The following is a 24,166-nucleotide window of genomic DNA, read 5'->3' as shown; positions in this document are numbered from 1 at the left end:
ACGAAGATCACGTAGCGTGCGTTTGAATGGAATCGATGATACGAACGTCCGAATTTCCTCGTGCGAGTAGGAAATAAATCTTACATCGCACGCACCTAACTTCAAACGTAACTTCGCGTATCCAGATCAGGAATTTATGAACAAAAACACACCGCACTGACAATTAAACGCTGGAAGAAGCTCGGATAAGTCCGAAGATTGTAATATCAGTTCCGTAACGTTATTGTCGCACTGTCGGATTGGTTTTTATTATAAATCAACCGCTCGGCCTACGAACTGCGTGCAAAATGTAAAGAACGTGCTTGGAACGTGCGATTGGTGAGCTTACGAGCTTCGAATCCTCAGACAAGATTTGCTAACTGTTGATAAATCTTCATGCGGGATAACACGGTGTGAAATTTCTTACAACTAGTGCTAATTTTTTAGTATGAGAAAAACAAAATTTTAATCAATTCTCGCTTTATCCGCCACAATTTTAGAATGAGAAGTTAATATTCTATTTGCTGCAAATACTACAAAATTTCGATCGCAGTTGAAACAGCACACATATTCATTTCACGTTAATAAGTTTTGTAACAGTTAAGAAATGGGTCCTGAAAATAGTCAACGAAATATATTTATTCATTATATCAAGACTCTTAGCCTCAACATACTTTAATTTCATTGTTTACAATTTATTAATTAAAAACTTAATCCGCACCTCATGCCACCCGTTACGATTTATTTAATCATTTGCTGATACGTTGCTTTTCATAATCGAAGTACAATATTCGCTAATTTTAATCGACCTGCACCCAATTAACATAAACTTTACAATGCTTATGGGAAAGGCATCTCATCAAAGTCTCGCAAGTCGTTCCACAGAAGTTTGAAATCTCTTCCGATGATGATTTTTTCAGAAACTATTGCAAGATACTCGTCGGAAATTCTTTGTAAGAATAACGTGTCCTTTTGAAAATTGCATTGTATGTAAAGAAAAATTCGTCTTCCCAAGTAATAATAATACAAGTAGAGGATTGCGGCAAAGAATAAAACCGTTCTCATTTCACGTTCGTCCCAACGAGGTATAGACTAATTGTACAACAATTTCATACCGAAGGTAACACTGTGAGCTAAGAAAAATAAGTACATCTCTAGAAAGGAGTCTAGTAACAAGAGGCATGCACAAGTCCACCGACCGTGACAATCGCCACGTTCACGGTCATCGTTTTTCATCGGCCATGAGTTGTACATGCTTGCCGTAATAATCCGTGTTCGCGTAATAGATGAAAGAAAAAACATTTAGCAAACGAAGTAAAGTAAATTGAGAGGAAACAAATTATTTCACAAAAAGAAATAATACGAAAGTACAAAGAAGAGAAGGATAAAAAAAACAACAGACACAAAGGAAGCAAAAATTGACTGACTTTCAACTACACGATTTCGTGGCTCTACTCCCGAATCAAAAACATTTGAAATCTTTCCGGATGCATTAAATTTCGGCATTTTGGTGTTATTATAATTCTTTCTTATCCATCTTGATAATTAAACAGAGAAAAGTATACAAATGTTGACTGCTTTGTTTCATTACGAATCTCGAGATTCGATTAGCGACAGTGTACCTAGACATCGAATAATTGCTGACATCTTTTCTTTAAGGTTAAATATGTTTGCGTATTTAGCAGGATATATGACGAGCTATTTATTGTATGACTTCTTTTACGACCGATTGTTGTGTATTGAAAATAGGAAAATCGATAAATCTTCGCAGTTTAAAAGTAGCAGGTAGATCCGAACGAATGCTTGGATATTATTCGTTGATACTACGTCCCAACTTTGGTAGCGAGAAAACATTGGCAATCATCTTTTTTGGCATTTTTCCTGATTTCACGGTGAAGATTGACGATAAGTATTTCATTAAAACGTAATTACGGTACTTGTCAGCTTTTTTTACATCTCAAATGTTTTTCATTCGGATTTCACTACTCTTTGCAAGTATCCGGCAGCAATAATACTGTATCGTATTACCAATCATTTACGATAGATGCAATCTACCGGTTAAAAAATGTAAAGCGTCTTACGACGCGTTCTGATTTACTTCAAAATCAATAGGAGGCAAGATTTCAATGACATTAACTCCTCTTTCAAATTTCAACTCAACTCGTGCAACCGTTCGTCACTTATTGAGGTCTCAAACCAAGTGGCGAAGAAGAAGAAGAAGAAGAAGTAGAAGTTTTATTCAAATATTCTCAAACTGTAATATAGAATTACAATGATGAGTATCCTTTTTTATTCAAGCCGGGGAGTCTGTGATTAGATGTAATTCGTGTGATTGTAATATCAATGTTATTTGAACTTACGATTCTGCCGGAAATAAATCGATTCTCAATTTTCCACCGAGGAACATATACTTTTTCCTCCTTATTACGTTTTCTCAACAAACGGTCATGTTTTCCCAGTTTATAAATTTGTTTATTGAAAAATTTATAAATCGTTTGTCTTTCAGAAATGTTTTTTTTTAATTGGTTTTTTTTTAATTTTCAACTTCTCTTCGAAAACTTTTTCATCCAGCCGTCATCTTCCAACAGTTTCAGTTTTTTCCCTGGACCGTTTTTGAGATCATGGCGGAAGTATGTCGGCCAGACCAACAGACTCTTCCCTTACAATTGTGATGAAAAGTATCGCTGAAAACTATTTCTCGGGCTTTTTTACACTGGAAATGTATTATTTTCGTTTACGTTCCTGTACTTATTTCAGTCGCGCCTCCACGAATCGTCCGATTTTACCACTAGTCGTCAATACTGCGTATACAATTGTGAGTGTAATATGCATGAAACTTGAATCAATCGAGAAAATCAGTTGATCAACAACGCGTGGTTAATCGCTTTTGCTTGGACTATTACGTTGACAAAGGTACAAGCTTAGGTGTAATTGAATGACAAAGTGTCGAGCAATCCTTGACTCTGTAAAACCTCGACAGTGGCAATGTACGTTAACCTTTCCTGCAGCTCTCGGTGGCCGATAAATTCTGCAAACTATGCCATTACGAATGGTAAGGCCGTCATGCAAGAACGAAGAATATAAGAACGAATCCTACAGACTAACCCAACCTAATATCCAGTGGCCGCGTCATGTTTTAATCATGACCCGCTTTCGAGGAATCTGTTACCGACAGAATTTACCACTTTCAAAGATTTGCAAACGATTATTAGTGGCCAGTTGCACGTGGTTAATACACCTTTAAGTACGTACGGACGAAACGTGGACTTCCGAATCGTATTTTCCGAATGTGATCAGATATTTGCGAAATTGTCAGAAGCGCCGGAAGCTCGAGTCAGTGACGAGTAAGGGCCTTGACTGTAAAGTAAAAGTTTGTTCGCCACATGTACGGAGATTATAGGTGAAACTGAGACGGCGGTATAATTATTATTGAATTTCCTTCTGGGATCGTAGTGTCGATATAATGAAGAACGGTTTTCGTACCTTAGGTAGTGCCTTTAGTCACTGACGTCAGCAAATTGAATTAACTGAAATTGATTTAACCGAGTTAGAATTAAAATGATGTTCAGAGAATTTATTAATTAAAAAAAAAAAATAAAATAAAATAAGTAAAGACCGATATGAATGATGGCTTTTATTTAATGATCAACGATCAATGATAGCCTGTACATGGAAATCAACAAATGGTCATCGTTTGTCTTGAAGTTTTCATTAAATCCTTGGTCTAATCTCGTTGTTTGGAAAATTTTAATTTTCAGCAAAGAATTCTCTGCCCCGATCTTCTCCTTTTTACAAAAATTTACGTTATCAAGGAGCGAATAGTCTGCTGACTGATAAACTCAGCAGAAAATGAAGGTGTAACATGCCTGGTGATTAGTGGTTCACGATAATTAACGAGTGAACAGCATTTCTTATTAATATTGTAACGTGCGCCGCTAAATTCCGTATAATGCTAATTACCCATCGCAATGTTGCACGCTTACGACCGTTAGCTATAAATTTGAGCCTGTAAGAAAATCAAAGTAAGCTTAATGATCATCCTCGTATGAAAGTGTATTTGTAATGCGATTGCATTATCGAAAATTCGAAATGTGATCCTGAATTTCCGGACGGTATTGCATTATATCTGACAAACATATTATCGAAATCCACAAAATCAATGTGAGTAAAGTATCTATTTTGTTAACCCCATCAATTTAATTACGATTTTACGGGTAAATAGTAGATTATGTTACGAAAATTGATTGGCTCCCTGTTACGTTAGAAATATAGCACATATTTTTTAAAAAATCGTGCTATTCTTCTTCTAATTTCCAGTGCTTTTCTTGTGAGTTCAAAAAAGTAAGAATAACGGTTTGTCGTGTGAAAAAACAAAATCAGGATTCTGAAAAAAATATCAAATCTAATGTTGAACGTTAAAAAACCGTAGAAAATTCACTTCAAAATACAAAAAGTCGTTTTTCATTGTATCAGGCCTATTTTACCCCAATTTGATACTGCCATTTTTAACGTCAATATGTTCTTGGTTTTCATTCCAAAAAAAAAAAAAAAATATATATACATACACGAGCTTCGTCCCTGATAGCAAAACTGTATTTAAAGTAATTAAAACAGATTAAATTTAAATCGTTTCCAATTATTATGATTTGCCCCAATCGGACGCGAAGTTCATACCCTATAATAGCAGTTGAATCAGATTGGATCGGTTTCTACGTGAACAGTGTTCAAAAGTAGATGGCACATTCATATTCAACTTTTATAATTGTTTTTAATTGTGTCACTGCCGAACTTGGACAAAAGTGACATTTTATTGAAGCAACGCACCATTCTTCGCGAATATAGGTATACGTCAAATAAATTCTAATCGGACAGAATTGGATTCTGATAATTTATATGTGGCAATTTAATCATTAGAATCAGAAGTTCTTTATTGATTACCAATTGGATTAAATACGTTTAATCTGAAACTGATTTATTATCAGAATTAATTAAAATCACAATATTCGCGTTCCAATTACTTTCAATGTCGAGTAAATTTCGTAAAGTACTCGAATGGGTTCTATTTAAAAAAATCCAGTTCAATGTGGATAAATTTCAATCAGTTATACCGATTGACTGATAAGGAGTATGAAATTAAATTTAATGATACTTATTGTAAGAACTATTTCTGTCATTATTAATTTTGACTCAGCTGAAATCGACAAAACATTAACCGAACAAAATCTTACCTAGAATATGATAGCAAGTGGGAAACGATAACGGAAACATTGGAAGTTATGAGTAGCAATCAAAGTAAGTTTTACTACCTCAAACGGCGTAGTTCTAATGAGCTCACTCCAAAGTTTGTTAAGATAAAATGCACATTAATGCTAAAACAATATTTCCGAGCGATAACGGAAAAATGAAATGGCAGAACCTCTGACAAAATTATTATGCAAGCGATGTGAATTTTATGTTAATAGAGTTGAAATTGACTGCATTAGAACTACGCCGTTTGACGTAATGAAACTTGACTGCTGCTTTTAGCTTCCAAAGTTTCTGTCACCTTTTCAAATTCGCTATTACTTTCTACGCAGATACGACTTCGTTCGTTTAATATTTTTCTCGATATCACGGGAGGTGAAAATCAATAATAATATCAAGAGATCTCAGTAATTAAAACTCTGATATACGTCTATTATAATTGAAAAAAAAAAAAAAAACATTTTATGTATTACTCACGACATGTTCTTTATAAGTGGCTTTTAATTAACGTAATTTTAAATTCTGAGCATGGCCTTTTCAAATATTTGTAACAGACCCGTCTACCAATGACCCGATACAATTTTTCAAGAAGATAGCTTCAACAATATATTCATTCAAATTCGAAGTCGAAATTCACCGCCTTCGTGATTTTGTGCCACATATCGATGAGCCATTCTAGCCTCTACACGAGATATGAGAAATAATTAGATTCGTAAAAATCAACTTACAATGCAGAGCAGGGAAGAGAAATATTAATTGCATTGTAAAAGTAATGTCGGAAAAAAACACGGCTAATCGTAGTTGACTTATGCATTGATCTTTCTAATCGGTTTTCGAAACGCATTACGAGCAGACCTCATGACTTTAGTCAGTTTATGATTAAAAGTTCATTAGCTGACAATTAACTTATTATTGTAAATTCTCGATGTCCACCTTGTCGTAAATGAAATTACCTTACGCTTTGAAAATCGAAAATTCTGAAAGGTAATTTTTTTTTAAACTGCACTTTTTGTACTTCAAATAGAACTTTCTAGTTTTCTCGACGTTCAGCGTCAAAATCGACGATTTCCTTAGAACGCTGAGAGTGTTTTTACACAAGAATCACTATCGCTGATAGTTTTCTTCATGTACTAGAGGAGGATTAAAAATTATAAAATGAATGGAGGTGTCAGTAAAATTTGAAAGAATCTGGAGTCGTTCGTTGTAATATTCACACATTGTCAAAATTGCAAAAGAGACGGTCACATATTGCTAAACTTTTTACATTATTTGAGAAGGCATGACACAACATTCAATTTATCGATGGTTTTCTAAGCGGTATCAGTTCTCTTTTCGTTTTTCATTAAAATTGCCGTATCAAGGTCTGACGCGCCTGCTGCCTCGGCCAAAAGCCAAGAGAGAACCAAATGGCTGCCAAATTATTTGCTATGTGTAAAAAGACAATTTTTTCTTCTGAACTTGGCGGTCTTGCTTCCGTCACATTTACGGAAATCTCACTCCTAGGTCAGTGTAACGAATATACGGAGTTTTGAGCACGATTATTCGCATGCTGCTTAATTATGCACCTTTTTCATCGCATTCTTCTCCTCATTTTAATCCGTGGAATGATCAATTTTCCCATTATTAGTAAGATTTTCATTAATTTACACTGCGAGAAATTTTTAGTTCCGATTACCGCTCAGTCCTTAACTATTTTCATTTTTAACCACAATCGAAAAATATAGTTCTCGGTAGAAGACGAAAATTAGTTTTCTAGCTGTTACCAAAAAGTCCAATATCCGTTACTATTCTTTCTCATTACGCTCGCTGTTACTATATTTTCTTGCAACTGTTGCGAAAATTTAATGCTCGTGCAACAATAAATTGACGTTAAAGCCTTGTTTAACTAAAAACGTAGAGTAAACCTCAAAAACTGATTTTGCGTTGCAATTACCAAAAACGGATCAACGATAGCGCAAAATTGTTACGCGTACCTCGTTTTTCGTAATTCCCACAATATTGAAACAGTTTTTTTTAACGATATCTGTTTCACTGAATTTTTCTAGTTACGATAACAAATGAAATTTTTCTCAGTGTGCGTCGTACTCGTTCTCGGCGATCCTGCTTGGGATAAACTAACAATAAGTTTGATACGATAAACTGTAACCCGTATGACTGACAAGGTGAATCGTTGCAGCCGTAGTGCGAAAATCGTTGGATAATACCCTGCACGGTGTAACAAGGTGAGTACGGCGGTGTTTATTGGATTATTTAACGCAAGCTTATGACACCGCGGTACGGAAAAAAAGTATTGGCGAACATTTACAATGTTCCGCTTCGGTTCTGCCAAGGCCATCAGCAGTTGTAGCGCATTCAAGCAATAAAATGAAAATAAGATTGTAAATATAAAATCGCTGCCGTAAGTAATGGACGAATAGATAAACGGCTTGGGAAGCCATCTTGAATCGTAGATCGTTGGAAAAGTATCCCACTCAACTTTACCTCGAAGCAAATGTGTATATAAAGGGGAGGTTTGCTGCGGCGAACCGTACATTAACTAACCGTGCTCCATGTAAACACTTTCAAGACGCTAGGTATTGTATGCAATTATATGATCGTTAAATATCCGAAATTCTTTTTTCGTCTGTGATCTGTCAAATACGGAAGCCGGAGTTTCCTTGTCGGTAAGTGTTGCGCAACCTTTGACATTAAATCTATAAATGAATCAATTTTGGTATGGGACGAATATAAACTTTTGGTCCAAGTAAATAGTAAGATTATTGAAGTCAAATAGGTGAAGAGATTTTTAAGCACGTAGCGATTATTTTTCAAAACTTCGTTTGGTAAAAATAAAGAAAATAAATCTGCGAGTTAGATGAAAATTTAGATCTTATGAAATTCATTTTGGGTTTCAACGTATATTGATCATCGAAAACATCAAAAAACGACAATTCTTCTGTAAAGATTATAGCTCTTTTGTAATAAAATTCTTAATCTGCTTTTCATCTTATTTTTACGGTGCATTCCTATTTATAAAATTAATAATATTGAAATGTAGGTGTATAGTGTTCTTCAAGACAAATTTTGTGATTGTAAAAATTTCACAAATGCCTTTTCTAACAAGTTACAAATTTATTGAATTGAAATTTCATTTTATTCGATTAATTTGAGGCTAACTTACAATAAGTACGAAGCCGCTTTGTATACAAACACTGTTCATTTGTTTACCTTTGTGTAATTATAAACGATTGAGTATAATACGTACCAAATATCAATGAACGAAGATGAAAAAATTATTTTCTTTTCTTCGATTAATTAATTCCACATCACCAACTCAGTATTTTCGGTTTTATTCCAAGGTCACTGACTCAGTAACCAGTGTAGCAATCTGAAAAATATTTTCGATAAAACCATTCATATTAAGCCTTAACAGAATAAAGATTTTCAAGTGATTTTCAGATACACGGATAATTTAAAATGGACGCCAAAGAGTTCTGCGAGTTTGGAAAGGCGACTCTCGAGTACATGGCAGATTACACGGAGAATTTACGGGACAGAAATGTCCTCCCGAGTGTTAAGCCAGGTTACCTGAACGAACTTCTCCCGCGGGAAGCACCGATAAAGGGGGAATCCTGGAAAGAAGTCCTGAAAGACGTGGAGAGAGTCATAATGCCCGGAGTAAGTGGTACAAATTATTTCGAAAAAATATATACAGTGAACCAATTTTTTCATTGACAATCGAAACGGTTAAGTCTGGCCCAAGGGTTGTTCGCGCTGTTCGGTAGAAGTATTTTCTACACTGCGCGCATGCGCTGTCGCGAAGAAATCTCACATTACGCAACCCTAAGCTTAATTTCGTGCTTCATGAAAAAACGCGTAACTTACTCTTGTCGTATAAAGAATCGTGAACGACAAGGAGGTAACGGTCTTTTCACCTCGCATATTTACAATCTTCGTCATCGGTTCACCTGCGACTCATATAATATTGCAAACTTAGGCTCGGCCCAAAAAGGCTGAATGTTTTGTGACCACTTGCGTCGCTCACCGTTGTTATAAAGCCGTCACAACGAAAATAAGAGTACAAAACCTTTGCATTGCAAAGTTCAGTGTGAATCAACATTTGTTTTGTCAACAGAATTTTTGACAGATTCAACCAAACCAAGTAAAAATAATAAAGATAGGAAAGAAAATTCAACTCTCAAAACGATTCATTAAAAAGTCAAAGAAAATTCACACCAACTACTTTCAAGTAGTCGTACCGAAAGCTGGTCAATTATGAGGTTGATATCCAAGAGGATTCGAGAAAGAGTGCAGGTGCAACTTTTTTTCGTGCTTACATACCGGGGCAATCTCTTGAAACTTGAAAATCAACCGTGCATGTGCCAAATAATTAAATCTCATTGGTCGGCGAAATCTTCCCGCAGCGATATTCTTGTCTGCGATGCAGGCGGGCCAACGTAAGCAAAATGTGTACGTTTGAATTTTCAAAGAGCACAAGCATTAAATTCCGATCGTTCATTGAAGAATCAACTTTCCGACCTAGCAACAAATGCTTCCCAAACCTTTCCGAGTCACTGTCTCAATTATTTAAGATTCTAACCTCGAAAATACGTATAAACTACATCGCCGCCAGAAAGAGTTTGACAACTGAAACCCGGAATGGCCAAACTGCACGAACAGCTGATAAAACTCGCGCATGCGCAGTTGATTTTCAAGTTTCAAGACATTGTCCCGGTAGTCCGAGTGTCAAACTAAAATCGAAATTCTGATAAAGTATAACTACCGACACGGGTTCAACACGATTTTAGTCATCCTTTCAACCGATTACGAGTGTATCTGTACGATTATATAAAATCGGAGTACATATTTCCATGGATGAGAATATTTATAAGGCGTTGTTTATTTCACGCAGTTTGCTTGCCGTTGCATTACCCTAATTGAGTTGAATATTAATCACTCCGTCGTGTCGAAACAGGTCTCGCACTGGAATTCACCTCATTTTCACGCCTACTTTCCGACGGGCAATTCTTATCCGGCAATAATCGGAGAGATCGTGAGTGCCGGTATTGGTTGTATCGGTTTTTCGTGGATGTCATCGCCCGCCTGTACCGAACTTGAAGTTATCACGATGAACTGGCTTGGAAAGATGCTAAATTTGCCAGAGGAATTCTTAAACTGTAGCGAAGGTCCGGGTGGAGGAGTCATACAGGTAAGTTATATTGATACAATTATCGATCTTTGTTTCACACGATTCCTATACATTATGTTTTTCAAAATAGTCCGTTAAAAAAGACGAAGAAAAAGATTGAAACAATCTACCATAATATATGTGCATTCGTTGAGAAAATTATCTGCAAGCTCCGTTAAAAGAATATTCTCGAGGTGTTCTAACGAACTTTTTAGATTGTCAATTAATAATGAGAGACCCAAACAAACGAAAAAAAGTAAAGAAAATTACGGATGAGTGATAAAAAAAAAAATGTTTGTTGAGGGCTCGTCCGGGATTTGAACCCGGGACCTCTCGCACCCGAAGCGAGAATCATACCCCTAGACCAACGAGCCGATGTACTCTCAACAATAAATAATATTATATATGACTTTGTAATTGAAATGAAGTCTCGTTTCGTTTCCATTTTTTACAAATTTGGTTTCGGGTGATGAATGATTTATCACGCGAATCAACAATTATTGGCTGATACAGTGTACAAGGTATAACTTCTCAATGTTTGAAATTGCTCGGCTGACAATATCCGTGGTAACATGCATACAGTACGCGATAGCAGTATGAAAAAAGAAAGCGGGAACTTTCCCTTGAGGCTGGAAAAATGAGCGGATTTTGGTAATTACTACGAAAATTTTCGTTGAATGCTTAAAATACCAAAGCTGTATGAGAATTTTGGTGATATTCAGATTGCGTAAAAAAAAAAAGTTGGGCTCGTCCGGGATTTGAACCCGGGACCTCTCGCACCCTAAGCGAGAATCATACCCCTAGACCAACGAGCCACGACGGAATTGACGAAAATGAATTAATCAAATCGCACGCAATGTCGATTCACCAATCAAAGATTAATTAAGTAAGCGGTAGACGTACAGTCGAGTAAAAAAATTTTTCGGTTCAAAAAATTATAAAGCCAAGATTTGAGGTCAACAAATAAACAGAGTTCCGTCGATTTATATCAATCTAATATTTTTTTTACAGTTAAGCTAAATACTTATCGAAATCGTTCATTACCAAATTTATGCAAACTGTATTCTCCTGTACATTTATTCAACAAGAATATTAGAGATATAGTCCACGGAATTTTTTCGAAGTATAAATCATATTTAAATCTTGGTAAAATTCTGTACTATATATAACGTCAATTATATTCTCACATTCAGACGAAGTTAGTAATATATGAATGTATAATATTTTCTTAATAGGCATCGGTTTGCCACTTATAGCATACAACAGCTTTACGCAAGTTATTTTTGTCAGCTATTAATCAATTCTCGAACCCAAATTTAAATTGAATATGACAGATTTTGTCATCATGAAAATAAAATACCGATATTTCATTTAGGCGTTGTCTTTTGGCTCTTTTTTTTATTTCCATCCTTTCAATGTTATCGAAGTACTATATTGTAACGATTGCAAACTTATCTCGCAATTATTCAACCAAATCTTAATATATGTTTCGATAATAAATTTTTGACCGGACTGTGCGCCCGACGTATTCTAAATAATTCGCAATAATAACATTCCTAATCGTACTATTCGGTATTCGAAATGGAAGACGGTGTAATTGTGTGACGCTGAAGTTATACTGTCATACATACGTATAGTATATACACATATATTATTACATATACATATATTTACGCAAATATTTTAGGCACACTGCATATTCGCGTTGATTTGACTGTAGATATATATTCAATACTTTCTCAACGACAGACCGGTTTTCAATAATACATCGGTTTATTTGAGGTAATAAGGTGGCTCATATTTCCGGGCTGTCGTAATTTCCCAGCCTTCTTGCACCATCTCAGTTCGGTCTGATGATATTTACTTAAAATTTACATCGATTTATAATTTTTTCATAGATTAGATCGCTTGAAATCATAGCCTCATCCGATCGATTTATTTTGAGTAAAGTCCATCGTGATCGGTTCCGTCGGTAATTGATTCACGCTTCCTGCAATATCCAACCTGAAGACGCACATCTAATTGGTCACATAATTCACCAATACAACGTATTTTGTCAATTGTCAAACGCTAGGGAATCGTTTTATACTTTACTTCAAGTTTTTTTTTTTCCGTTTATTTCAGGGTTCAGCTAGCGAAGCGACGCTTATCTGCCTCTTGGCTGCAAAAGAGCGAACGACTAGAAGGCTGAAGGAAGAGCATCCGGATTGGAACGATGCTACCATAAAGAGTAAATTGGTGGCTTACGCTTCTGGTGAGCGAACTGAGTCAATTTTACAGAGATTTTTGTTACCAACGCGGATTGATCGAGGCCTCCTCACCACTGATTGCTAACGATCTAACTGCCTCCGTGGCCCGAGTTTAACTGCGACTGGTGCTAATTTCACGACTAACCTTCCGAGGCACTGTACTAGTCGGTAAAGTAGGGCTTAGATCATCAGACCCGGTTATCTTGCAACACTGGGGAAACTTTCATTTGTTATAATTGATGGAAAATTCAAGTGTAACGAGTACCGTTATGAAGATAATGACACCGGGAGAAATTTTGAGCTGCGGTTACTACACACTCCTAAACTATTTTCACTTTCCACGACAACCGTAAAATATAGTACTGGGTAGATATTGAAAATTATTTTTGTAGCTGTAACTAGAAAATCTAGTCACAGTGACTGTTTTCTCGATTACGATCACTGTTACTATATTTTCTTGTAACCGATTTTGATAAAACAATAAATTGATGTCAAGGCCTGATTTGACGAAACAACTACAGTAAACCAAATAAATTTTTTGTTGCAGTTAACGGATGATATAGTATTAATAACTGTAATCACACAAAATATTTACTTGTACCTCATTTTCTTGTAATTTCAACGATATTCAAACAGTTGTTGTACCGATATCCATTTTACTAAAATTTTGTAGTTACATATAACAAATGAAATTTTTCACAATGCAAGAAAATGTTGTACAAATTACTGTTTTATACGATTATAGTTGTGAATATTCCATTCCTTGGTTATTGCAACGGTAAATCTGTCTGTTTGATTGAATGCATTTCGCAAGATAAGTAAGGCCTTAGCATCACTTCCCTGTCGTAAAAAAAACAATATTTTCGCAATAGTTACAAAAAAATATAGTACAAGTGACCATGATGACAAAAAAAAAAAAACCAGTAAAACTAGTTAGATTTTCTGATCACAGCTCTGGTTTAAATTTTCTATCCAGAATTAAATTTTCCAGCTATCGTAGAAAATAAAAATATAAGGACTGTACAGTAGTCACAAGTACAAATTTTTCTTGGTGACTTTACTGAGAACATAAGATGCCCAATAAGATGCCGGAGAAAATTATATATCGTTGAATTTCTGGAGAAGTTTCATGATAAAAAACGAAAAATAATCGTTCCTTGATTTACTATCCGTACGACCAATTCCTGGCTACTCACTTACGCACACCTGTGCATATAGCCGTAATTTTGAAAGTGACTGTGAAGGATTTCTAACCAACAGATCAGTCAAACTCGTCAGTGGAGAAAGCAGGACTACTTGGCTCGATGACTATGAGGCTTTTACCGGCTGACGAAAAATGCCGTCTTAGAGGATCAACCCTTCTCGAAGCGATGCGGAAGGACGAGGAGGCCGGACTTGTTCCCTGCTACGTCGTCGCCACCCTGGGGACCACAGGAACTTGTGCATACGACTGTCTCGACGAGCTTGGGCCGATCTGTAACGAAAATAATGTCTGGCTCCATGTGGACGCCGCATACGCCGGTAAATTGGCATTGTTGATCAGAGAAATATCTCTGAATGACTTGGGAAATGGATTAGAATCTAACAAAACTCCCATGGAATTAACTCTACGCGACAATGTAGTAAAAAAAAAAAAAAAAAAACGTTTCAAATTGAACTAGAATTGAACTTCCCGGAAACATGTATCAGTAAAACATATGTCGGTTGTGTTGGAAAATCTTTAAAAAAATTTTCATTTTTGACATTTAGGTTGACTTGGATTACAGATTAAAACTTGACGATTCACTTGATAAATTTTCAGAGACTTTTATTACTCGCAATATTCTTTGGATGAATATTTTCCTATCGACGGATAAAAGAACGTGGGAAAAAAGTCTGATGCAACTTTTGCGAAACTTACGATAAGAATTATTAAATTCACGAGTATTTTAATGACATAATATTGAGGACCTGCAGCTTTCGAGTAATATGCCGTTTCACTTCGTCACGTGTATTAAGAGCCCCGAGACGGTGAACGGCGAGTTACGAACCGAGCGAGCTTGTTTTGGTAGAAAATCAAATCCACTCCATCTATGCGGATAATTTATTCATCCACGTAACTGTTATTCGATATACGTAAGTCTCGAGAGTGAAATCTCCGATTCACGCCGCAGTTAGCGAAAGAGAAAGAGAGTTGAAAAAAGGGGGAAAGAAGCAGATAGGAAACCGGAAAGTAACGACCGAACGTTTCCCTTTCAGGCGCCGCTTTAGCCTGCCCTGAATTTCGACACCTTATGCCCGGAATAAAATTCGCGGACTCGTTCAGCTTTAACCCTCACAAATGGATGCTGGTGAACTTTGACTGTTCTGCACTATGGTAGGTAAAACAAATTAGGAAACTAATAGTCACTCACTAATCGCAGACATGTGGTGCAAGAAAGACTCGAACTGCACGTATTAAAACTCGTAACAGTTTGTTGAAATTAACATTTAAGAAATGGTTATACGTACACACGTCTCTCCAAAATTCCCCGTGAACCTTGTTCATAAATAATATTTCGAGTTTACATCACCATTTTCACATTTAACTTTTCTGGGTTAACTACTCGCCTTTGTACACATATTGCAACATTCACACTAAGCTTCGGACTTGAATTTCTCCAAAGTATTTGGCAATTTGCAAATACTCGAATAGGTTGAGGCACGTAGCGCAAACTGCGCTGATAATAAGAGTTACTGAAGATTAAAACACACACTGTTAGGATATAAAACTGCGGTACCGTGAAACGACGGTAAAAACACTTGAAAAAAAAAAAAAAACGCGAAATCGTTCTTACGCCCAAGTCTTGAACTTTCTTTCACGACGTTGAGTGGGACGTGCAAAGATTGACTCTGAAAAGACATGACACTGTGCTTGTTTCCCAGGGTGAAAAACTCAAGGTATCTGATCGACGCCGCGAATGTCGACAGAGTTTACCTCGCTCATGGCCACGAGGACAAAGCACCGGATTACAGAGTAAGCTGAATGATAAGACTCGAGTAACAGAGAAAGTCGAAATGAAACAATCCACTGTAGGAAAAGCCGGATCTAAAATTTAACTGAAAATCGTACTACTTTTCAGCACTGGCAGATTCCTCTGGGTCGCAGGTTCCGCTCCCTGAAGCTGTGGTTCGTCATGAGGATTTACGGAGTCGAAGGGATTCAGAAATACATTCGTGGATCGGTAAAACTGGCTCGTTACTTTGAGAACCTCGTTCGATATGACAATAGGTTCGAAATAGTCGCGGATGTGACATTGGGACTCGTTTGCTTCAGAATTAAGGTAAGCTACGCGTAAAATCCGGTTTGCGCTGACCCTGTCCTTCGTCGATTTATTTTCGTAGCAATTTCGTAACCACACCAGAATGTTTTTGAAAAAACATGCCTCGTGAAAGGTAGTTTTAGAATCTGAAAGCTTACTTGCCGACACGTGATTAATTGCATTTTGTACCATTTCTGAACTAGTTGTAAGGTCAAAGTTTGTGGATTTAATTTCCTCGCATTAAGCTCTCCGCTTTTCGTTATCTATTTTTAGGGTGACAATTCCTTGACCAATGAGCTTCTCGAGCGTTTGACAGCGCGGAGGCAGATCTACGTAATACCAGCAACATACATGGGGAAAACGATCGTGCGTTTTGTGGTTTGCAGCCAGAATTGCGAAGAGAAAGATGTGGAGTTTGCCTGGATTGAAATTACAACACAAACGACGGAAATTTTTAAATCGCAAATCGAAGCGTCAACAATACTCGAAGACCGATCGATAGAGATCCGCACAATTATCACAGAAAAACCCTTGGAAAACTTGACGGACAAGCTACTAGATCTTGAAATTACGAGTACCGTGAAAAATTCGCCAACTATTTCGTAAGATCGCGAGAAGAACGTCACATTGAACGATGTGTTAGTCTTACTGTAGAAAATTTTATTGGATTCTTGTTTCGTTTGTATATTCTTTCATGAAATTGTATGAACTCAAAGTTTCGCCCGTGCACCAATAACTGATCATATGAAATGTAATTCATTTCGTCATTGTTAGTAATAAAATGATTTAATTTAAAATACATCATTCTTTGATAACACATGGGGATGAGTGCTCCGTTGATTTTTTTTAAATTAACCATGCTCTGTTATCAATCATTATCATCAATCTGCGCTATTCGCCTGTGTACGAAAAACGTAAGTTCCGATTCATGCTTGGTATTTGCCATTGAAATTAGTCATCGTGATATCGAGGAGGCAGTGTCGTGATTCTAATAACATTCCTATTCAGTAACACCTGCTGATAAGCTAATACAACACCTGTTAATAAAAATACGAAACAAACAAGAAAAATCTAAAATTGGTACGTGGAACTCTGTAAGCAAATTGGTATCTATCAAAATTGATCAGGCACTTACAGACACAAAGAATCCATAAACATTATGATAATTGCACAGATGCTAAGCGGGACAACAATAATGCCAACGAAGAAAAATGTCTTGGATCAATTTCGTTCATTGATGGCCTGTCACCAAACATCAAAAAGATACGAATGAAAGAAAGCATTAATGTTTCGTATAAAATTACCAATACTTTAAACAATATATTTACGTCATTATAATCGAAAACTACCACTTTGGAACAAACCAACATTGCATATAAAATTGAATGTAAAGACTGTGACAAGCATCGCAAAACACGAGTAGCAGATCAGAAATATGATTTAAAAACTTGTGATCCTGATAGATCTGCTCTGGCTCAGCATTCATTGATCGAAGGGCACAGTTTCAAAATGAAAAAAGTAAAAATAATTGACAAAGAAATCAACTGGCATAAAAGGCTTGTCAAGGAAATGATACGTGTATCTGAAAACAATACACTCAACGAAAGAACTGACATACAAAACCTGAATCACCTCTATTCGGACATCATCTAAACCGTCAATAGAATTTGGCATAGACTGCAGTGCAAACAATTAGGCCAGTGCACAAATAAATATGTAAACAGGCACTTGACTTTCAAATATTGTTGTTAAATTGACTATTCAGAGAACAGTTCGGATAATATATTTAGGTTGGAATTCACTTCCTCCTCGTAAACCATGCAATGAACATCGTAAGGGTTAAGGAATGTCGATTAACGTAGGTGTTAAAAAATGATCTTCCATAGTAGTTTAAACAATAAGATAAAAATATAAAGATTGGTATTTATGTATACTATGAAATAAGAACACAGTTAAAAGTATTTACATGCAACAGAGATAAAATATTGGCTCGTTGTGTAATGTTCTTAACGTGACTATTAGTGAGAAAGTGTAAGTCATGTAAGAAATGGTTTTTATTTGTATTAAAGAAACCTGACGATGGTAGGCGGGGCCTGTTGAAACGTCGTACGGAAAATAAAATTGAACGCTAAATGTGCATCGGTCCATCCTTGACCTTCGTCCAACTAATTCAAATTTTCATAATATTCTCCATGGTCACGAACATCATCTCATGGTACTCTTTGGTGTATATCAAACGGCTCGTATCACTGACAATGAGAAAGGACAACCGTCTTCCCCGCGCCTTGGAGAGAAGAAAAAAGAGAATAAATCATGTATAATGACACCTCGTATGTCATTTAACGAGTTCTCTCCCAAAATACAAATGTAACCATGGATAATGATTTCGGAGGTCGAAGAAAACTTTACTTCCATTGCTGATATTTGATCAGGGAAGTTGTCAAGTATTACTTCGACATCCTTGAACGCGCTTGATGAAGTTACGTAATAAGGGCCTCGATTCATCTACGTCGGTACTTATTTAGTCCGTTACCATTTCGAGAAAGTTTATACGATGCATAGAAAATTTTTCGCATCACACGATATCAGTAAAAATCAATCATACACGTCTCCCTATGGTGTTACCAGAATACTTGTCTCTTCATAGACAGCTCGCTTCTAGACGCGGTGTGTGGGACATTGGATCTCAAAAGAAGGTTCGTCACACATCGAACATAGATTTGTTTAAAATACGTTGCTCTCTTCTATTAAGCATGAAAAACTAGCATCGTGATCTGTTAAGAATCGATCGGAGAGGGAGGATTGACGGTGAAAATATTGAGAAAACGAATGAAAAATAAATGGAAAAGAAAATATAACGTGAAAGAAACATGGTGCCCCTTTCACCGCGGATTATTTAGGGCAGTGCGTCGAAATTCGTTGTGAGAAAAGTTGGTTCGAGACGGAAGGTGGAAGGTAAGAAGCGAGGATATTGCGCAACGAGTAATTTACTCGGGTAGTAATCAGCAGAAGTGGGAGAAGCGGATCTGGTTCCGTGAGTTTTTGCAAAGTTATGTTAAATTTTAGAGAAAGCTTAAATAGGAGAGTGCGAAGTTGCGCGCGACACTCGAAGAGGTAATCCTGCACCGATCGTCGCGTGACTGTGGAGAGTTCTTGGTTGAGTGAAAGTTTCGCCGAGGAAGGCTTCCTCGAGAGGGCAGGAACACTTGGTCACCAGTTCCTCGGTCCAACGTTTCTCGACAGGTTCATTCAGCCGCCGACAAATTCCCGTTTTTTAAATAATGAACGCGCCTCTTTCGACCAGTGAAGTGCACCACGGTTTGCCTAATTGACACGTCAGTTTCTGGATAACAAGTTGACAAGATCGAAGAAGTGAAGCGCGAAGCGTACCAAAACCTGATAAAAAATATCGCTCAACCGTCACGCTCGCCTATCCCTCGTACCGCTAGTCATGGACACCGACGAATTTCGGGAGTTTGGTAAAGCGGCGGTTGACTATCTCGCCGACTACACGGATACCCTTAGGGAACGTCCGGTTATCCCCAACGTGGAACCGGGATATCTGGGTCGCTTGATTCCCGACGAGGCACCGGAGAAGCCAGAGTCGTGGCAAGAAGTCCTGGGAGACGTCGAGCGCGTCATCATGCCAGGTGTAAGTTGACGGAAGACTCTCTCCTTTGCTTTGCACATCGCTTACTTAATCGGTTCGCGACTTTCGTCAGACAGAATTTATCTGTAATACCGAGTACGGTGAACGAAAATGAAACTTTCACCTCCGGCGGCAGCGTCGTAATTGTGGAAAGTCTTTCTCCAACGTATTTCGGCCTACTTTGGATCTTACATCACCAACCGAGCCGACATGTTAATCGAAATTATTCATCATGTCACGCTGTTGTAATATTTCGATACGATTGAAGCTAAAACACGTTTCCTTCAAAAAATTCTTCGTAATAACTTTCGATTGGCGCGTGATGCGACGGAAGTAAACCCTTGAATGGGCGGTGAAGTCTGTAATTGTTTCGAATTGTTTGACAGACATTCTACAGAATGAGAGAATAAAATCGATAGACAAGCACGTTGAGGAAAAGATATCTGCATTTTTGTTTCTAAATAGTCGAAACATCTCCTCAAGATTAAGGAATACTGGACTTCCCTGTTCTTGTATTCTCACTCCAGTCGAAGTCATTTCGATAGTTGTTTCGGCACTATCCAATTGCATAAGAACCCCAAGACGATTTGCAAAACTCTGATATATTGAAAAAGAGATTTTCAATCACACTTCAAATAAATTTTCTCAGAAACAGTCAGGCCTGCTTGATGAGGCTGAAAATTATTCCACCGTTGTTGGAAACTATGATTGACGTTAACCGATCAGTAAATGATTTTACAACTTCTATACAGATGACACATTGGAACTCGCCCCAATTTCACGGCTACTTTCCGTCGGCGGTCTCGTATCCTTCTGTCGTAGCAGAAATGCTTAGTGCCGGAATAGGCTGCTTAGGATTTTCCTGGATGACTTCTCCGGTATGCACGGAGTTGGAAGTGACCATGATGAACTGGCTCGGAAAGATGTTGGGCCTGCCCGAGCAATTTCTGAACTGCACAAAGGGTCCAGGTGGTGGTGTAATTCAGGTTAGTTACACATCCTCTTTTTACTACTGATCCATAAACCGAGTAAACGCAAAGAGAATACTTTAAGACAAAGTTTTTAACGTATGACTGGCAGGGAACCGAGGAATGATATTTTGCCTCTTCGAGATTTTGGCGATCCTTCTTTCCAAAAATCATGAGGGTTCTTTTCGTTAAAATTACCAAAAAAGTAGTTCTTATTAATTAGAGTCCGCGTGTTTTTACCTCGATCGTGGTGTTCAACATAGTTTATATTCCAGTCCTCGGCAAGTGTTGCCACTTTTGTCGGTCTTTTGGCAGCCAAAGAACGAACCACGCGTCGTATGATGAAACTCCATCCGGATTGGAGCGAAGCAGACATCAAAGCCAAGCTAATCGCTTACACTTCCGGTGAGTAGTGAAACTTACGATTAAAAACACGTTCGGTAAATATATGTTCGGATCAATTATCAATACATATCGTTTGCATGTGTCAAGAGAAATTGATACTTCAATTTTTTTTTTAAGTTTAAGACTGACTTTAAGAGTCAAGATATTAAATTTTGTACATAACACGAAACAATCAATCTACGGACGAAAAACCGCTGATTAGAAATCCGTATAGAATCAGTTCTGACGTCGGATTATTACCTCAAACACAGATCAGGCCAACTCGTCCGTTGAGAAGGCCGGACTCTTGGGTTCAATGCCAATGAGACATTTGCCATCGGACGAGCATTGCCGTCTACGAGGATCCACCCTCCTAGAAGCAATCGAAAAGGACGAAAGGGAGGGTCTGATACCTTGTTACGTCGTTGCCACTCTCGGGACCACCGGCACTTGTGCTCACGACTGCTTGGAAGAGCTCGGACCGATTTGCAACGACAAAAATGTTTGGCTTCACGTCGACGCCGCCTACGCAGGTAAGCACCCGTTGACTTGCAGTTGGTTCAATGGTTACAACCTTCAAGTTAGGGTGTTACATTCACGGAAAGAGTTGGTAAATTGGAAAACTCCAACACCTAGCTGAATTTGAAAAATGTTAAATTTACTCTTGGTGTAATAGAACATGGTTGGAAAGTATCACAAGAAGAGTAACAGTATAATATATTTTGAGACAATTCTACTTCTACGTACGTGAATGATTTTCATAGATTTTCGATGGATTGTGTTTTAAACTTCTTCATTTTACCAATTTCGTTTTCAAGCTTTGCGACAGATCTGTCAAATTTATACCCATATATAATACGTGATATAATGTATTGTTATATTTTTCTACTTTTCACGCGATGTTTCAGGCGCTGCTTTCGTATGCCCTGAATTCAGGCATCTGATGTCGGGTGTCGAATTTGCCGATTCTTTTGACTTCAATCCGCACAAGTGGTTGCTGGTCAACTTCGACTGCTCAGCAATGTGGTGAGCATCAAATTTACAAAGTGTAAATTTAATTAAATCTGATCAGCGTCAAGTTCACGTCGAATCTATTCGTCAATTTCAGGGTGAAGGACTCCAGATACTTAGTGGAGGCCTTCAACGTTGACAGAATCTATCTTGCACACGAGAAAGAAGGACAACAGCCTGACTACAGAGTAGGTTTATTTTTCTTCTTTTCTTAAATATGTTCCATCAATTTATGAAAAAGAATATGGAACCGCGTTAGTGTCGTTTGATTAGTAGAATTTGGTTTTACTGTTTCTGGGTGTACATCACAGCCAAAACGACCTATTACGTTGAGGCGCAACAGTGAAATTCGGACACTTCCATATTCCACGATTGGTTGCTTTCACTACTGCCCAATTTCGTCCTTAATGAGAACGGTATTTAATGGGGTTTTCCTCCGTTCTTTCAGCACTGGCAAATTCCCCTGGGTCGCAGATTTCGTGCTCTTAAGCTCTGGTTCGTGATGAGAATGTACGGGGTTCAGGGTCTGCAAAACTATATCCGTCACACTGTAAATCTCGCAAAGCAATTCGAGGGATACATTAGGAACGACGATCGTTTTGAAATAGTAACCGAAGTTACAATGGCTCTAGTTTGCTTCCGAATGAAGGTAAGTTACTTCCTTTCTCCATTGAAGTCACATAGAACAGACTATTCCTCATTCTCATCTCACTTTATTCACTCTTTTATATCTTAAATTTTGTTCCAATCAGGGAGACAATTCAAACACCCGCGAACTTCTGGATAAGCTATTAGCGCGCAGGAAGATTTACGTGATCGCGGCAACTTACAGAGAGAAACTGTTCATCCGTTTCGTGGTGTGCAGTAGTCTCTGTGAGGCCAGAGACATGGAATTTGCTTGGAAAGAAGTCAGCGAACGGGCGACCGAGATATTAAATCCGGTTCCGCAGCAAGACGTCGCCGTAATGAGTGCGATCGAATCCAGCAAGGAACCTGCCACGAACATCGCCACAATGATTAAGGACTTGAAGATAGAGCACGGCCTGAAGGAAAAAGCACCGAAGATCTCTTGAACTCGTCGCGAATCACAAAATACTGATGTTTCTTCTATTATTATCAAGTATTTTTTAGTTTTTTTTTGTTTTTTGTTTTTTTTTTTTTAAATTTAAAACAGGGGATCAGTGTCGGTTGACTATCGTCCAGATCATACAATTTTCCTTTTCTAGACAGGTATTAAACCACGACTTGTCAGTCACAAACTAGGCAATTACACAGCGAGGTGCACACATTACTGCAATCAGCTGCACAGATCCGCAGAATTATCCACGTTACCATCTTCGCTCGTAACTCTATGGAATTCCACTGATACAGAATCTCCAAGTATCGTTGATTAATTTATTGTGAAAAGTTTTTTTTTTTGTTTTTAACAAGTTAATAGAATTGTTACCAAAGATTTGCCTTGTATTTTCTCCCCAACTCCAAACTCTATTCCTAGCTGAGATATTCTTTATCAATTCTCATTATATTTTCTCACTCAAATTGATGGTCGTACGTTTTTATAGTTTTCGTTATACAACGGTCACCGTGCCGAGATATGCAAAGGTTAAAAAACCTTTAATTTACGGTTAAAAGTGAAGAAGATGAGTGTAATTATTTTATTACTCTGATTGTAGATTATAGATTTAATATAAATAATTGTTATTAGCGTTAAATTGCATACGGATCACTTATAAAAATATTTTTATATATAATGTATTTACGGAAACAGCACAATTCTATAAACCGAACATCATTGAAGTTTAACTCAGGATAAGAAGTTCATTATTACCGGCTGGTTTTAATCAAAACTCTGTCATCTCATCAACCTTACAATAATTCTTCAGTCCACGACTAACTTTCCGTTAATTTGGAAACATCCTATCACAAAAATAATTATAAAGCAATTGGACAAAAGAAGAATGTAAATACTGGTTTGTAAACATCGATTTTTGCAGAATTGATCGACAGTTCGCAGTATACGAATATATATATATATATAAATATATCATATATATGAAAAATAAACTATGGAGCAACAAACTATCAGATTCATCTGTCAACGTTAAAACGCCATTGAAATGGGCAATCTATTTTCTCGCAACAGTGAAACACCCGCATGACACAAAAAATTTTTGCAAGTCATTCGTCAGAGAAATCCGGGAGAATTTTTTGATCACACAAATTTGTCTAAATTT

General features: G+C 37.3%; 2 protein-coding genes and 2 non-coding genes across 4 annotated transcripts; 2 read left to right on the top strand and 2 right to left on the bottom strand.

Annotated features, from left to right (window-relative positions):
* The first annotated feature begins 7,738 nt into the window (after positions 1 to 7,738).
* On the top strand, positions 7,739 to 16,717 carry LOC124211561 (aromatic-L-amino-acid decarboxylase-like). Its single transcript, XM_046610749.2, has 9 exons — positions 7,739 to 7,886; positions 8,662 to 8,880; positions 10,178 to 10,411; positions 12,515 to 12,644; positions 13,900 to 14,160; positions 14,878 to 14,995; positions 15,544 to 15,634; positions 15,741 to 15,941; positions 16,194 to 16,717. The coding sequence occupies exons 2-9, from the start codon at positions 8,680 to 8,682 to the stop codon at positions 16,524 to 16,526; spliced, it is 1,569 nt and encodes a 522-aa protein (XP_046466705.1). The 5' UTR covers positions 7,739 to 7,886; positions 8,662 to 8,679; the 3' UTR covers positions 16,527 to 16,717.
* TRNAP-CGG (transfer RNA proline (anticodon CGG)) lies at positions 10,693 to 10,764 on the bottom strand. The gene has a single exon. It is a non-coding gene; the product is annotated as a tRNA-Pro (tRNA).
* On the bottom strand, positions 11,134 to 11,205 carry TRNAP-AGG (transfer RNA proline (anticodon AGG)). Its single transcript has one exon. It is a non-coding gene; the product is annotated as a tRNA-Pro (tRNA).
* A 2,297-nt stretch (positions 16,718 to 19,014) lies between the features above and the next one.
* On the top strand, positions 19,015 to 24,084 carry LOC124211562 (aromatic-L-amino-acid decarboxylase-like). Its single transcript, XM_046610750.2, has 8 exons — positions 19,015 to 19,572; positions 20,322 to 20,555; positions 20,813 to 20,942; positions 21,194 to 21,454; positions 21,830 to 21,947; positions 22,030 to 22,120; positions 22,381 to 22,581; positions 22,685 to 24,084. Exons 1-8 carry the CDS (start codon positions 19,372 to 19,374, stop codon positions 23,003 to 23,005), a joined length of 1,557 nt encoding a protein of 518 aa, XP_046466706.1. The 5' UTR covers positions 19,015 to 19,371; the 3' UTR covers positions 23,006 to 24,084.
* The last annotated feature ends 82 nt before the right edge of the window (positions 24,085 to 24,166 follow it).

The sequence above is a fragment of the Neodiprion pinetum genome, chromosome 2 (genome assembly GCF_021155775.2).
Source record: "Neodiprion pinetum isolate iyNeoPine1 chromosome 2, iyNeoPine1.2, whole genome shotgun sequence".
Classification (NCBI taxonomy): domain Eukaryota; kingdom Metazoa; phylum Arthropoda; class Insecta; order Hymenoptera; family Diprionidae; genus Neodiprion; species Neodiprion pinetum.
This window is presented reverse-complemented; position numbering and strand designations above follow the sequence as displayed.

Excerpts from the sequence above, each read along its gene's own strand:
- LOC124211561 (XM_046610749.2), top strand. The coding sequence starts at position 8,680 with ATGGACGCCAAAGAGTTCTGCGAGTTTGGAAAGGCGACTCTCGAGTAC. Across the intron at positions 8,881-10,177 it reads AGAGAGTCATAATGCCCGGA|GTCTCGCACTGGAATTCACC; the intron begins GTAAGTGGTACA and ends GTGTCGAAACAG. Across the intron at positions 15,942-16,193 it reads TCGTTTGCTTCAGAATTAAG|GGTGACAATTCCTTGACCAA; the intron begins GTAAGCTACGCG and ends ATCTATTTTTAG.
- LOC124211562 (XM_046610750.2), top strand. The coding sequence starts at position 19,372 with ATGGACACCGACGAATTTCGGGAGTTTGGTAAAGCGGCGGTTGACTAT. Across the intron at positions 21,455-21,829 it reads CGTCGACGCCGCCTACGCAG|GCGCTGCTTTCGTATGCCCT; the intron begins GTAAGCACCCGT and ends GCGATGTTTCAG. Across the intron at positions 21,948-22,029 it reads TTCGACTGCTCAGCAATGTG|GGTGAAGGACTCCAGATACT; the intron begins GTGAGCATCAAA and ends CGTCAATTTCAG.